At 55.5% G+C, this 15,527-nt stretch overlaps 1 protein-coding gene across 2 annotated transcripts in view; it reads right to left on the bottom strand.

Moving 5' to 3' along the window:
* Sema1a (semaphorin 1a) overlaps positions 1-15,527 on the bottom strand; it is a 184,449-nt gene that overhangs the window by 141,152 nt on the left and 27,770 nt on the right. For both annotated transcript variants that reach the window (XM_031991698.2, XM_031991699.2), the window contains exon 2: positions 12,429-13,776. In XM_031991698.2, coding sequence (XP_031847558.1) covers positions 12,429-12,555 — 127 coding nt within the window. In that variant the 5' untranslated portion in view covers positions 12,556-13,776. The remainder of the gene's footprint in view (positions 1-12,428; positions 13,777-15,527) is intronic.

Here is a 15,527-nt window from a genome sequence, read left to right as displayed (position 1 = left end):
CCGGCAGATATACACGATGCCTCATCCAGCCGAGGGGGGAAGGATATTGGAAATGGCAATCGAGCATCGCGGGGACACGGTACGAGCTGCCTCTTAAACACAGACGGAGAGAACGGTCGCACCTCGAAATGCCAGGATCTCTGGCCGAGCTTTGTTCGCCATCCGCCCCATCCCTGATCCGCGCCGCGTGCTTTCGTGCTGCCTTGGCATGCAGGTAGCGGAAACGGCCATCCCCGTCGCCGAGGGAACAGATACGCGCATGGTTCCAATAATGGAAACTATCGCGTTTATTCACCGCGACCGTTTTACTTCGGCACGAGCGGCGACGTGGCAGGTGAAACGACTCGCGTGTGTTTCATATTTCACGATTACCCCGGCTATCGGCCCGTTCCCGCTCGTCCCTCTGGCCGCGGACAACGCGGCGGCCCGCGGAGAGCCTTTTTCGATCGAGCCAACGGAACGAACGCGTTTATCGACGAGTTTGCGGCCGCTCCGAGAAACATCTCGAGGCGGTAATGGGCTTTATAAACGAGATTCGACGCCAGAATCGAATCGTTCCAATCTGATTTCTCGCCTCGATCCCACCGACGCCGGATTATCCGCTCGACGGTGTGTACCTACCGGTCGCCGGCGTGGTTTTCTCCAAGGATCTCCCACACGGCTGATAAATTCTCGGCTAGGTCCGACGTCGAACAACAGTTTTAGCCCCGTTAATCGCGGCACCGGCCGCGACAAACTTTGCCAAGCCGCGAATACTGTTTGAGACAATTTATAGGGAATCGGCGAGACGTTCACCGCAGAGCACCTACATACCGCCATCCACGTGCGCGCCGCTGCATAGACGCGCGGAAGCGAAATTAGACGCTTACGTTCACTTCTGCGCGATAGACTGCGGTCTCGCCGAAGGGGAGAAACAACGGAACAACGGAACAACGGGGGGTTTCCATTGCCAGGCTTCGGCAATGAAGATACACCTGATAAATTCGTTATGGCGAAGGGTCGACCGCGATTCGCAGAGTTCACCCTCCTCTCTCTTTTCTCGCGTTATTTACTTGCTGCGACAGCGCGATAGGAACGAACCGGAAGAACGGGTAAGAAACGGCGGGAGGTGGTTTTAGAAGAAACGATACGGTGACCCCGAAAATGTCCTCGTCGTTGCCAGGATCGTCCCGCGTGCACAAGTTGGTGCTCTCTTGGCTGTGCCAGCAGCCGGCAAGGTATTGATCGGTTGAACCCGCGAGGACCACATGGCGACTCCAACTTCGTGCGACTTCGTGCCACTTCGTGCGAAACCGGCATCCCTCGTGCCTAACATGGCGCCCGTAGGCGGTCACGTGGTCGCCACCCCCTCACCCACACGACTACCACCACCGACGCAGCGGGCGCACTCGACCACCACAAGGGATATATGATGCAGCCACCAATTCCTCTCTCTTGCTCCCTTGTTCTCTCCATCCTTCGGTTCTCCCTCTTTCTTCCTCTTTCTCTGACGTTTCCGATCTCTTGCTCTCTCTCTTTCATCTCTCTCTCTCTCATCTCTCTCTCTCTCTCTCTCTCTCTCTCTCTCTCTCTCTCTCTCTCTCTCTCTTGGTTATTTCTCTCTGTCTCTCTCACCCTCGATCTTCTCCCTCTTTCGCCTCTCGCCGGCTGTCCTCTTCAGGGACGGCTTAAATATTTGCACGGCCAGGTCCGACGATGTTACCCCGAAATTCTGGTTGCGTCGCGATAACGAGAAAACTGACCGTACATTTGTCGGCCGGCCCGGAGAAATGTTCTCCCCGAGCCCGAAGGAGACTGGAAAGCTTCCGCGCGATCGAATTCCACGATTTTTCATCGGTGTTTCAACGCATCCCCGAGGCGAGCGCGGCCGACGGCACTGTCATCCGAGTCAGTCGACTCGTTTCTCTTCTGCAAAATGATCCGAGGACCGGGCTCGAGGACCAGCGTTCCACGTTGCAGCCAATTCCGAGTCCCTATTCACGGCTCCTCTTTCCCCGAAACCGTAAACCGTTCATTCTTTCTCCGCAAACCACACACGCGATCTCTCCTTCCGTCTGCCTGCCCCATTCTCCATGGGATTCTGCGGCAACGCGTGCAGAGGGTCGCTCGACCGTGCCGCTGCAGCTGTTTAACGCGCTCGCCAACTTTTCCGGGAAGGAACGAGCCAACTTTTAACCGATCCCCCCCCCCCCCCCCCCACCCCCCAAAAAAAACTTCTGTTTGATTAACAAAAAGCAACGGATACTCGTAATCTTGGCCCCGACCGTACCGATCCGCGCGCCGCTCGACCGATCAGAAATTCTTGATCGGGCGAACTTGCGCGAACTCGGTTAAAGTATACATCGACGTCGCCGCGAACCGAGTTACAAAATACCGTGCGAAGAAACCGATCTCTCTCTCCGCGGGGCTTTGCATTTTGAACCGACGCGATCGAATTTTCCACTCGGAGAGGCAGTCGTCTCAATTCTCGATTCTCGTCCCTTTCCTTTCACGAGCCGCTCTTGCATACCGGTGTTCCTACGGGGATGCGCGCGGTCGATCGTGTGTACGTGTATCGGACATCTTAAGCCACGATATTAGGCGGAAGCGGCGACGGAGAAAGAGCGGAGCGAGACGAGGCGAGGCGAGGCGAGTCGAGGCGACGGAATCGAGGAGAAGAGGCAGAAATGCAGACACAGGAATGAACGAGAGGGGGTTGTCGGTGGGAACGGGGCGCGGGGCGGCGCGAACGAGAAAGCGAGAGGGACTCGTTTCCGAGAGCAGCGGTGCCCGAGTCGAAGCACCCTCCGGACACCCTCCATTTGTCCCTACCGTTCCCTCCCTTAGGCTTCCACTATCTCACGACTGACGCATCGTCCTGCAGAACGGAAGGGAGACGGAGAAAGAGACGGAGAAAGGACGATCGATCTTCCAGGATGCCAGTCGTACCGAGGACCGATTGAAAAGCTCCTGATTCGTGACTCGGGGCGAGAAATCTTGACTGGCTAAGGGACCGATCGGTCAACGAGCTACAAAGGCGGGCGCGAATGCAAACCGATTTTTAAATGCGGCGACTCCGCGCCGCTCGTTACCGAATAGGCGACGCAATTTCCTCCGAACGGGAACGTTCCCCGTTTGATTCGATCAGGCCCATTCGACTCGCAAATGTCGCGACACGCCGAGTCGCCTTTAATCAAACGCGAGGATAGAAGTAGATAGATCGGATACAAGTTGATTCGGTAACAATGGTTCGCGTACCTAAGTACACTCGAGTTATAGACAAATTCTTTGATTGAATTACCAACTGCAGTGAAGTTTCAGTTAAGATATACATTCGTATTCGTACGGGTTGCTCCGTATGTGGGCTCGGTAGCGTATATACTTTAATAGTTACTTGCCTGCCACCCATATATTGTTTCCTTAGTCTTGTACAGCGAACCCCGTTTGTCGTGTTAAGTTACACGCTAATAAATATACATATATACGATCGGAATTACCGTTTCATTAACATCTACAAGATGCGACGGCAATGAATTACCCGAACGATCGAATCGAAAGAGACGAGGCGAATGGGGGCAGCAACGGGAAATTGTCTGTAGAGAGCACCGTGAAAGATTGCGATCGGCCGCTGTCCAGCGGACACGGGAGTAATTAATAACGCGGCGCGTACGCGCGTGTGCGAAGGCAATGTTCCTGGAGAAGGACCGTGTATTCCCTGCGAGAGGACGGAATACGCGTCGCGCGGTGACGCATTCCGCAGGATGCTCGGGAGACCGATCGATCTCGCAGGACACGAGTCACCATTCCACGGCAATGACCGCTGAAAAGCCTAGACGATATTTCCGTTCACCGTTAACACGGGCTGCGGGCGAGCGAGCGAGCGAGCGGAGACTCGTCGCCGTGAGATACGCCGCCGCGCCGCTCGAAAACGGGAGACGGAAAGGGATGCTCCTAATCCGTGAAAAGCCCCTTTCTTTTTACGGTGCGCGGAAGCTATACGCGTAATGAATTCCCCACGGTACGGAGCGGACCGGACCGGCGCGGTCCGCGTCGGCGTTCCACTGGTCACGATATTACCATCCGTGAAACAAAGCCGCGCTGAAAACGCCACGGTATTAACCTTATTTATCACGGCTACCGACGATCGCTGCAATTATTCTCGCGACACCTTCAAATTAGAACTTCGAACCGAGGCTCGTCGCGAATTTACGACAAACGCGCCCCGACGACTCTCAATTCTCGCGCGCGGGGGTTGATTAACGCGGTGCGCGGTGTTTCCTAGAAAATTCCCATGAAACTCGCGGAAAGTTCCATGGCTGGGAACGGTACGACTAATCGAAACGCTCCGTTAACGGGGAATCGTAACCGAGGAATCACTCGCGCGGCTCTCGGGTCCCGCGCGAAACGGAATTCCGCGTTTCGGGGAACAAACTTCTGTTCCCCCCCACCCGAAAAGCCATCGGCGGTCGTAAGTTTCGGATTCGGTGCCCCCTTCGAGGACGCTTCCGTTTCTTAATTGACGCACGAGAGCGTACCGAGCCACGGAAGGAGATCGGCGGAACGAAGTTTAAAGTCGTCCGGGGATCCCGTGTAATCTGTTCGGGGGGAACGTTCCGCGGTGGAACGACTCCTACGCGTCTCCCCGACGTCGGGGAAACGAGCGGAAAGAATATTCGGGAGATCTCCTCGATCGTGTTCGTCGGCCCTTTCCGCGTTCCATCCAGCAGCCGCCGTAACTTTCGCCGGGCTCCGGGAAATCGGGAAAATGGTATCTCTCCCGCTCGACCCCCCGTCGAATCAATCGCGAGGAGCGGCGTCCTCCGATCGGAACGATGATAATCTCGTGATTCCGAGCAAACTTTTCCGCGCGGCTGATGGAAAGCTTTTAAAGATCCGAGCGATACTCGCCGGGAGAGCGAGCCCGGAGAGCCGCCGGCTGGAAAAGTGAAACGAGAAGGAAAGACAGCGGCGAGAGGCGGCGAGTGGCGGCCCGGAGACGGAAAGCGGCGAGCGGGGTGAGCGGGGCAGACGGAAACTCCGAGTTTAGAAACGCAATGGAAAGAGAAACGGGGCAGGGGGGGAGGGGAAGGGAGGCAGGAGGACGAGCCACTCGTATTGATCCAGCAGATACGCTCGATTAAACCGCAAATTGCAACGGATTGGCGTAAGTTACAACCTACTAAGACTCCAGCAACGCCCGATGATTCCGCGATGCTGCCGGAAGCCGCTGATAGCGACAGCGAGTCCGATATCTGACTGACGCGCGACGGGTTTGCGTACGGCGTGCGCGATCCTCGCGTGTCTACGGGCGCGCGCGCGTCCGACACGGACCTCACGATTATTGAATAAACCGCGCGACAAGAGGCAACGTCCAGCCGTTTCGTCGATTACGCGCGCCCCGAAGGATCCGCGGTTTAATATAACCACGGGAGAACAGTTCCCCGTGAGTCCGCGCCGAGAAATTCGGTTGGAAATTCGCTCCGAAACTCGGCTCGTCGGCGAAAACTCGAAACCGAAGAAGCGTATCGACTAGTTCGCTATCTAGCGATACGGCCGCGTACGGGCGCAGAGAACAACGAGCGTACAACAACGAGCATACGTCCAACAATTACATCACGGAAAAATCGCGAGTGGAAATCAACAATGGAGAAAAACCAGTGTAATCGAGTTTGCGAAACTTGTACTCGGAGCGACGCGATGTCACGTACACGTTTCTCTCTTTCCCTCTTCATCTCTTCATCCCTCCGCGCCCGCCCACCGCTCTTTTTCTCTCTTTACGCCAGACACTCTTTTTCTCTATTTCCCTTTTCCTTGCTTTTTCCCCCCCGCCGCTCTAGTCGCTGCAGCTCCATTTCCCGCGGCATCGTTTCCTTCTGCCGTTCCTCCTACGGCTTCCGTGCACCTTGCACCAATTCGCCGTCGCGCTAAATTAATTATGCATTGCTTTTACTTTAGACAGGCACTCGGCGGGTTTAGGGGCGGCGGGCGCGCGCGACTCCCCCGTCCCGAATGTCATTATAGAGACGTCGAAATTGTTTGGATTTCAGGCGGATTCGAACGATGCGCGAGGACGACCGGATAACCGTAGACCGGGCCGCGACCGAGCGAGGACGACCTCAGTCGGTTAACCGTTTATCGACCAGAGATCTGTAATAACCTGTAAAATGGAAGTATTCGTATCGAACCGGGGCTGATCCGATTTGCGAAAATCGATTCGTCCTCGACGAGCCGCTGTTTGCCGACGCGCGAACCGCCTTTCGATCCTGCCCTCCGTGGAATTGTACCGCGGATATCCCTGCGCGAGAATGTGGTCTCTCGCGAGAATCTTCGTAAACACGCTCGCCGGGAAGGAGTCGTTTATAACGTGAGCCGGATCCTCTCTCGCACTCGACGCGTAAAGAAAGAATCGCGACAGAAGCCGGAGACAGGCGAATTAGAAGATACCCCGGCGATGCGTTGTCGGTTAAACGAGAGTTGACGTCGACGTCGCTCTAAATTCGCGGCGAGCGGCGAGACAAATCGTTCGCTTGATCGTGCTCGAGCACGGATTACTTTTATTCCTCTCGACTATTGTTCCATTCGCTTGGAGGGTGGTTGAACTTGATTGGCGAGTACCGCACGACGGACGATTCGACCTTCGCATTAGACTAGACCGTACCACTACTACTAATGGGCCTTTTCGTTCCACCCTGTCCGATGCGAGGGTCTCCCCTAGGCCACGGGTCGCCGCCGCGTTGCTTTCGGATCCGAATTGATTGGACTGTGAATCGTCCGGTTTGAATTATTCATACTTTGTCCGCCGATAAACCAATTTCTGCGCCGGCCAAATCGAGGAGGAAAAGATCGGGCCGCTTCGTTTCGCCTCGCCCGGCCACGCGACGCACGGACGACGGCCAACATCGACGTCCAACGTCGACGTTGACGTCGACGCGGACGTGGACGCCCGAGGAACAAAGGGTAGGCCGTGGGCCAACGATTCGAGCACGATAGACGAATAAAGGGATAAAAATAAACCGAAACAACGTTATCACGGGGATCCCCGTGAGCGAAAGGTCAGTCAACTCTGCCGCGAAGGACGACGCCGTTTCATTTTATTATTCGATCCAATGATGCGGAAGATGCCCGAGAGAAGGAAAATAGACGGCTTCCGGTTGCTCTACAACTTTATCGAACTACGATGACTCAAAGCGCGCGAGAAAAAAAAAAGAGAACCTTGAAGATTCTCGTTAACTTCTTCCCTTTTGGCGGAGCACCGGCGCGCCTCGTTATCAGCGCGACTCTCCAGCCGGTCGCAATATTTTCAGCTGTAGGTGAAGGGCACGCGAATAATTAAGCATCGCGAGAAATCCCCCGACCGTCTCGCGATACTCCGCGCGGCGGTGTATTAACGGATTACCGTCGCCGCGTCTTCTTCGGGAGAACTTGTCGTTGGACTTCGCGAAACACCGCAGCCGCCGACCGAAACTATTCCGGAGTTTATTTTATTCGATTCTCCCATCGGGAAATTATATTAATGCATCCGGCGGTCCGCCGTTCCCTTTGAAGTAGGGGCTGCCGGAGGAGGCGAGCCGATATAGCCACTCGGGGAGCAAGTTTCTCGAGCAGCCGGGGTGGCGGCCGCCGTCGCCGCCGCCGCTACCGCTGCCGCGCGTCCCGTCGCTGCGATATTAAAGAATCCGCCAAGTTTCGAGTCGATAATAAAATCGCCAACTAATCGTCTATCCATCGATGGAATGGGACGAATTACGGAACCAATCGTCGGAAATGACGCGAGCGAAACTCCATCCAAGTTTCGCGGTGGCAATCGTATTTACGGGGAGCCCAACCCCGAGACACCGCGAGGTCGAGTCAACACCAGCGATAAGAGGACACTTTTACTTGTACCCGTCGAACCAAGGAACCGTTCCTCGTTCCCGTTCGCCCGGCATCCCGACAGCCGTTGCTTTTGACCTTTTGCTTTCCTGGATCGAGCATAGCGAGGGGGATCTTCTCGACAAAAGATTTATGAACCCCTCGGCAATGCCAGTATGCTACTTATTCTATCGTCGAGTACACACTCGAGGCTCACAAAAAATGCGGGGGTGGTAGGTACACGCGAACGATCCTCAAAGAGAATTCTTAAAAAGGGGAGACACCACCTCCCGATCTCCCGCCCCCCTCCCCCCATTCACCTTGCCACTTCTCGCATCGAATCAATCATTTCCAGGCTCGCGAGCTCCTACACCTCGCCAATTGTCTGGTATTAATCCACGATGGGTTCGGGTTCCTTGCGCATACGAGAATTAAAGGGGAGACGGTAACATCCGGAAGCGGAGCGGAATGAAAAAAAGAAGAACGGTCGCGTTGTCCTCTTTCCCGACAGAGAAGCGAAAGAAAAGGACGGGAGGGAAAGACAATCGAACCGATCGAAGTTGCGGAGTCGGAATTACGTATCGCGAGGCTGGGAACGTGGAGTCAATCGACACGATTCCCAGTAATTTTAGCCAGTGGTTGGACCGAGGTCGGGTTATACGTGCTGGGTCGCGTATATGGTATGCTGAAACTAATCATAATGTATCCTCTCATCGGTCGGAGGCCGTGCTGTGATTGGTCCGCTGCGGTATTCCTCGCTGCCAGATAAAGTTACCGTAATATGGATTAACTGCCCGCTATAGCCCATATACTGATCCGACGCTCCCATTCGGACTGCGATGCCGTAATGAACTGGTAACCAGTGTTATTATCGACCGCGGATCCGATCCCCCGGTGTCTTTTATTTAACGCGTTCCCGCGAACGCGGCGTTTACACGGGCCGCGCGTATCGTCCGTTACCAAAAGTTTTTCGGCGTCGAATCGGCCGGCGAAATTCAGCAGGCATCGCCGCCGATAGGTTCGGTCGACGCGTTACTATCGATCCGGCCGTGTTTCGACCGTCAAAGGGACGGCGGACGAGCCCAGCTGGTTCCACCTCACCGATCTCCCTTTTATTCGTCATAGGCGGCCTGCGTCGAGCCGGTGATCGCGTTCCGACGCGACCGCGCTCATCTTCTCGCCGCGGTTTCGATGTTTCAAACACGTCTCGCCGCGCTATTTTTTAAGCGTCCGTGTGCCCTGATTCACGACTCTCCGATGGCGAGCAAATATTTTACGCGCTTTTTTTCGCTGGAAACGGCCGGGGCTGGAGGGGTGGCTGTTTTTCGTTTCAACAGAAACGACCGATCGTCAGCGCAGTCCGGCGGACGAGCGATTCGCAGATGCGCGGCCCATTTTCCACGCGACCGTTGAAATATCGCTATGCGTCGATGCTTTTTACGTTTGAAAGCCAACGAACCGGAAGACGACAACACGCCCGAAAGAGGAAACGACCGGCGAAACTTCCCGGGGACCGGCAAGTCCACGAATTAACCCTTTAACTGCCGCTGTTGCGGGATACGTGCCCGGCGAATCGTGCGCTCGGCAAACTACGGCTACGTTTGTCTTCTGCATTCGTGTTTCGTGCCGATGGGATTCCACGGGAGCACCGTTCCGTCGGGAAAACGGTCAAGAAAAATACGATCGCGCGGGAATTCGCGCGTTTCGACGATACGGGGAAATAACGTCTGACTGGACGCGAAGTGCTTCCGGCTGTCGGCTACATCTCCTTTCCAAATGAATGATGAAAAGCAAACCGCGAGGCTAGTATCGGAAAAAGTCAGTAAGCACCAATGACAGTTGAAAGGTCGGAGCCAGCGGCGGCAAGGTCGACGGAAAGGGGATTCAATGGACGGTTAATTGGCGAACGGTAACAACGGCCGTATAGTTTCGAACGGTGCCGAATAAAAACGCGTACGGTTAAATGGCGGAATCGTAACGCGCTGCATCGGATAACGTTGCGTCAGCGAAGGCGATGCTCCCTCCCTCCCCCGGTGGCAGCCGTAACGGCAATATGCGTTTCCCGGCGATTACAATTTCGGTTCTGCGGCGTGGTTCTCCCCGTTGTAGAATTAGCAGAAATTCTGGCTCAGTGAGCAAAACAGCGCCGTTGCCGCAATGCCAGTGGCGTATTAATAACACGTGCTTCGTGTAATTTCAATTCCTGCCGCGCGTCCCCCGGTCGCCGGGCGCGGCGCGGCGCGGCGCGGCGCCTCTGTCCGCGTCGCTATTGGAAAATAATACACGGACGAAATTCATAACGACCTAATGAGCTTATGTTCCGGCTTACTACCGCCATACTTCCGCCGCTGAATCGTCGAACTACGGTACGCCCCCGTCGAAGCGACACACCACCCCTGCCGGCCAGTATGCTAAATCCTGAACCTTCCTCGAACTTCCAAACTACGCTTCCTCGGTAATTTCGAAGATTTTCCTTGTCCTCGCTCTCCCTTAGCCGAACAACCTATGTTCACCTATTGTTTCGCCATTAGACGAATTACTCGTGACAATCAACGTGTTAACCGGTGAACCGTGTTGCCCTCTTTTAAAAGTATACGTCTATGTCGTGTAATTTTTCCATAGTAACCTTGTACATTTCCTTTGTCCATTTTACATCGTTCGTGTCTATTAAATCCTTGAAATTCGCGAATATACTTGAATTTCTCTCGCGGTGACACAACAAATTCCCATTTCTTTGTGACGAATGTACTCGTCGCGCACAGCTGACCGGTTAACAGAACTTTCCTGCTGGCAGGTCCGTTCGAGCCAGTTCGGAGCACTTTTAAAAACGATCCCGGGCGGTTCTCGGCGAACAGCTTGGGGCGATTAACGGGCTGGGGATTAGCACTTGGGCGCAGGTAAACGGCAAAGAATCCAAGAATCCTGGTCATATCGAGTGGTTCCTTAATAAAGTAATTCCCAACGAGCCCAGGCCTCGAGAAGGCCCTTCGAGGAGCGTTCATTGGCACAGGATCAAAGAACGTCGGGGCAGGGAACTGGCTCTAATAGGCGTTGCACAGCGGAGCCAGGCTCCGGGGGAGGATGGAATCGCAAAGTTTTCCGTAAATGGAGTGGCATTTGGGCGGGATACGATGCACTCGCTTCGGGGCAATTTATTTCGTTCCTTTTCTCGCCGAAACATCGTTCCACCGCGGAAAGAATGATGGATGTTGGGCGTCGGTCGCGTACCATCGCTGCGAACACGCCGAGTGCCGTTAAGGTCGAGTGCCTCGGATGTGGGACGCTTTGTACTCTCCGGCGTCACTCGCTCTTCCCGCTCCTCTCTTTTTCACCCTCGACTCCCTTCGTTCCTCCTCGGTGCCGGCTCCTCGCGGAAAACCTCCGGCCTTGACAGCACTCGCGCCGTTCCCGCTCGCGGTCTTCTCCGCATCTCCCGCGGGCGAGCGCGAGATATCGATCAATCGTTCGTTCGACGCACTCGTCGCTTTTTAATTGCACGGTAGACACTTTAATCTCTCACGCCCCATCGGCCGATCCTTTTTGTTCCCGGCGGATCGCTCTGCCGCTCGGTCGAAGCGGGTGCGCGAAGAAGAAACGAAGGAGAGGAGAAGAGAAGAGGAGCAGGTTCGATCGGTCGTAGTAGAGCGGACCCCGAGTCGAACGGGATCGGCGATGAACGTTTATCGAGCACGGATCGCAAAATCGATAGGGGCGCAAATCGCCGGTGACGAGTTTTTCCACGAATATCCGTTCTATCGCGCGCTTTAATCATTTAAACGGGACACGCCGGTCGATATAGCTTTATATTCTTTCCATGTAGCCGCGCGGGGGGTCCGGTTATGTCACTGATTAGGGTTCGCAGTCACCGAGTTGCACACATACCTCCCCGCGCCGCTAAGGGTTGAAACAATACCGAGGTGGGGGAAGGTCCATGACCCTGTGCACCCGGTGCAACTTCCGTTCCGCATCGTCGCTCGGCTACCCGGACGCATGCTACGCGAGAAAACGAGAAAATAAAGCTCCACCCATCCCACTGCACCCGTCTCGTAATAAACAGGGAGCGGGAGAGGGATCTCCCGTCGAAGGAATTTTAATTTTTCTTCGAGCGTAATCGCGGCTCAGCTTTTGTTGCCGTGGTAGTCGCTTTCGTTCGATCGGTAAGCAACCGACAGGGAATTTCGAATGAAAGAGGCGGCCGGGAAAAAAGAGGAGGAAAATAGAACGGGAAATCTCGATCCGAGAATTTTTCATCGCTTCCCCGGGGTGGCGGAAGGTGAACGAAAGACGCGGGGCAGGAGGGTCGCCCTGACCGTCGAACGGAAGCGCCCCCGCGTTATTCGAACCGGTAAGTAGGTTCTTTTTTTCTTTCCCCTCGTCTTTGCTACGAACCACTCTCCTTTGTTATCGACGCGATTAACCTTGGCCCGAGCGTGTGTACGGGAGAAACGCGAAACCGCGACGTTCTCTCGTCGTCGACGAGATTTCTAGGAATCGTTAGCGGCCGACAACGGCCGTGCCTGCGGGTCGTAGACGAAATACGCAGCAATACGCGGAACGATACGATAGGCTAGAGTAAACAAAGGTGAACGATCACTTACCGAGCTGGACGTACATCTTCGGCCTGATGTTCTCCTGCCAGGCCGCGAGGGCCAGGGTGACCGTGGCGACGACGCACCAGCAGGACAACACGGGGTGCATCCTCGTTTCCAAGATGGTACGCCTCATCTTCTCTCGGGTGGTTCGAACTGGACCGGATACGTGCCAGGGTTCGTAGTCTCCTCCGCGAGGGTTGCACGGGAACGAGAGAACCGCGGCGAGTAACTCACGAGAAAATACCGCACCAACCACCGGCACTCTTTACTCCCCGCGAAGAACGAAGGGCGAAGCACATCCGTTGCCGGCGCCGCGACCCGACAACCCGCACGTGCGGTGCAACGGAGAAGAACGGGGCGAGAAAGAACCGTGTTCCTCTCAATCACTCTCCTTCCCTCCGTTTCTCTCGGCTTCTCCACTCACTGCAGCAGAAGGTGCGAGGGTGCCGCAGTCACGTGCAGCGTGTTCCTCGTCGCTGACGCTGTCGCAGTCGTTGTCCTCCAGCTCTGTTCACGCATGTTTCCCTCGGGACGACGACGACCGGCTTCTTACCGACCCCGCACATTCACGAGAACTCGGAACGCGGCGTGCTGGCGCGCGCCTCGCAGCGAATTTTCGAAAACCAAGACGGACCCCGACCGACCACCGGCCACCCTCCGGCAACGGGATCCGAGTCGGAGAGAAGGAGCGCGAGGACGAGAGGCGGCCGACCACCCTGCGCGCACGTGCGCGCCCTATCCACCCCTGCCCGTGTTTTTTCTCTAGGCGCGCGTGTGTGTGTGCACGCGTGTCTCCCTCTCTCTCCCTCTCACCCTCTGTCACTGTGGACTCACCGGAAAGTCACTCTCGAGGCGGTTCGGTTCGCGCGCACGACGGGACGATGCGAGACCCACGACGGTCGCCGTCACACTAACGACGCGCAGCGCCACGACAGGTGACCCCCCACTCCGAGCGTCGAGCGACGGTTGCGCGCAGTCTCCGGGACTACGCTCGCCTGGCTGCGTCTCTCTGTTCTTTCTCCTCTGCTCGCCGGTGTCCCGCGAGTTGCGTGTGCGTGCTTCGCGAGCCAGCACCGCACGCACGTGGCCGAAACGCGGAAGCGGAGGCAGAGCCGCGGCCGGAGAAGAATAGGGGGCAGTCGACTGCTGGAAAAAAGGAAAAGGAGGATCGAACGGGAAAGGAGGACGGACGGGAGGAGAGAGAGAGAGAAGGAAGAAGGTGCACAGGAGATACCGGGCAAGCGCCGATTTTCAACCCCACCACCCCCGCGACACGATCACGCCGCCATCCTCGGCGTCCTCGTCCTCGTCCCCGTCGTTGGTATCTCGTTGACACCGCTGCAACGCCGCCAATCTGCAATCAGAAAAAAGAGAAACGGGCCTTCGTTATTTGTTCTCGAGATACGACGATAGCTCTCCGCCTTTTTACGCTACCCGCCGCTGATAAGCGCGAGGCGCCGGGATTGAGGAGCCGATGCGCGTTTAACGCTGACGGTGTCTTCCGACGTTAACCCCTGGGAAGAGGACGTTTCTGACTAGTTAAGGGGCGACGTCTTGGATGTTTTTTATATTCTGGTTATTGTTTTCCCTGGGTGAATTTCGAATGGGTATTCTTCTGGGCAAGTCGGTGCGTTTAATGAAATTTTGTAAGAGTAGTCGACAACGTGCGGTTTATGGAAAGCTGAGTCGAAATAGGAGTCGGACACCAGTGAATTTCTACTTAATCGATAGGTTCGTTCTCCTTCGATTCTCGATTGGTCCGGAGGATGTCCTCCATCCTTTTGTACTCGACGCCGTAACGAAATTACCGCTGAACGGGTCTAATCGATCTCGGCGCTCACCCGACGGCATAATAACGAAATTTCGGGACACGAAATGAAACGGTTCGGTGGATGCGCGCGTACAACGGCACCGTGTTTGAATTACCCCGTCGCTTCTTCTTTCTCTTTTTCGTCGGATTGTTCGATGTTAGTTCTTGACCCGAATTTCCGTCGGAACATTTGCGCCAGCACGGATTTCAGCACGCTTTATTTGCTCGAGGATGCTGAGGGAGCGTAATAAACGTGTGGCTAACGATCACCTCGTTACGTCGTCCCCGGGTGTACCAAGTTTTGCGGATATTCGTGGAAAGATGGCCCCCCGCGGCGAATAACATCGAAGCGCCGTGTTTATTTAATAAAGGCTCGCCCATCGACGCTCCTACGCGCGGATGATTTCCATCGGTGTTTTAGTCGGCGGGAAAAAAGGTTGTTCGGCTGCAATCAAGCCGCGCGCAAATTATTCCTGGGCGCCAGAAATTTGCCGAATGCAGGCGGCCGATTCGGCTGAAAAAATATCCGCCCGTTCCGGTGACGATCCCGTCGCGTTGAAATCACGTCGCGTAAAAAACAATTGCCGGCTCGTAGGCGGCCGATCCGAAAAAATTATGCGAACGACGTCGAATTAGCAGGGATAAAATAAAGGTGCCGTGTGTGTATACTCCGAGGGAAAGTTACCGCGGCGTCATCGCGTTTACAACCGGCGATGCCCACGAAAATCTGCGCTGATTTTTCCGCGGTGTGCTCGCTCGCGACGCGATAACGACGTTACCCGAGCACCGGTGGCCGGTTCGGCAAATTTTCCCCGCGGCTATCTGTATGCGGCAGCCGTCGTTGAGCCGACGACATTGACGATGTTCATTAATTTACCGCGTTAAAAGTAGCAGGAACGCTGCATCGATACCCCCAATTTCTACGACCGTGGCTGGTCGTGTGCATCGGGACGCGGGGCTATAGATTTCGATGCATTTGCGCGAGACTGGTACTACACGCGCTCGCGAGCACGCACGACTCGACGCGGGCCTTTAAACGTTATTCGATCGGAACGGTCAGCGACGAGCGGGAATAATGAACGATTCGGTCGGTTCAACACGACCGACGCAGCATTAACCCTCCGCAGACCATGCCCGGGTCATTTGCGACCCGTCGTGACCATTCGACGGTGCGGAGAAACAAATGCCACGCAGTTTCCCGTGGAACTCTGATACAATGGCTGATTATCGACAAGCGAAGAACTGGACTACGTCGCATTCGCTGACAATGATGACGGTGATATTAACAATTGTGA

Source organism: Nomia melanderi, chromosome 2, assembly GCF_051020985.1.
Source record: "Nomia melanderi isolate GNS246 chromosome 2, iyNomMela1, whole genome shotgun sequence".
NCBI classification, from domain to species: Eukaryota; Metazoa; Arthropoda; class Insecta; order Hymenoptera; family Halictidae; genus Nomia; species Nomia melanderi.
This window is presented reverse-complemented; position numbering and strand designations above follow the sequence as displayed.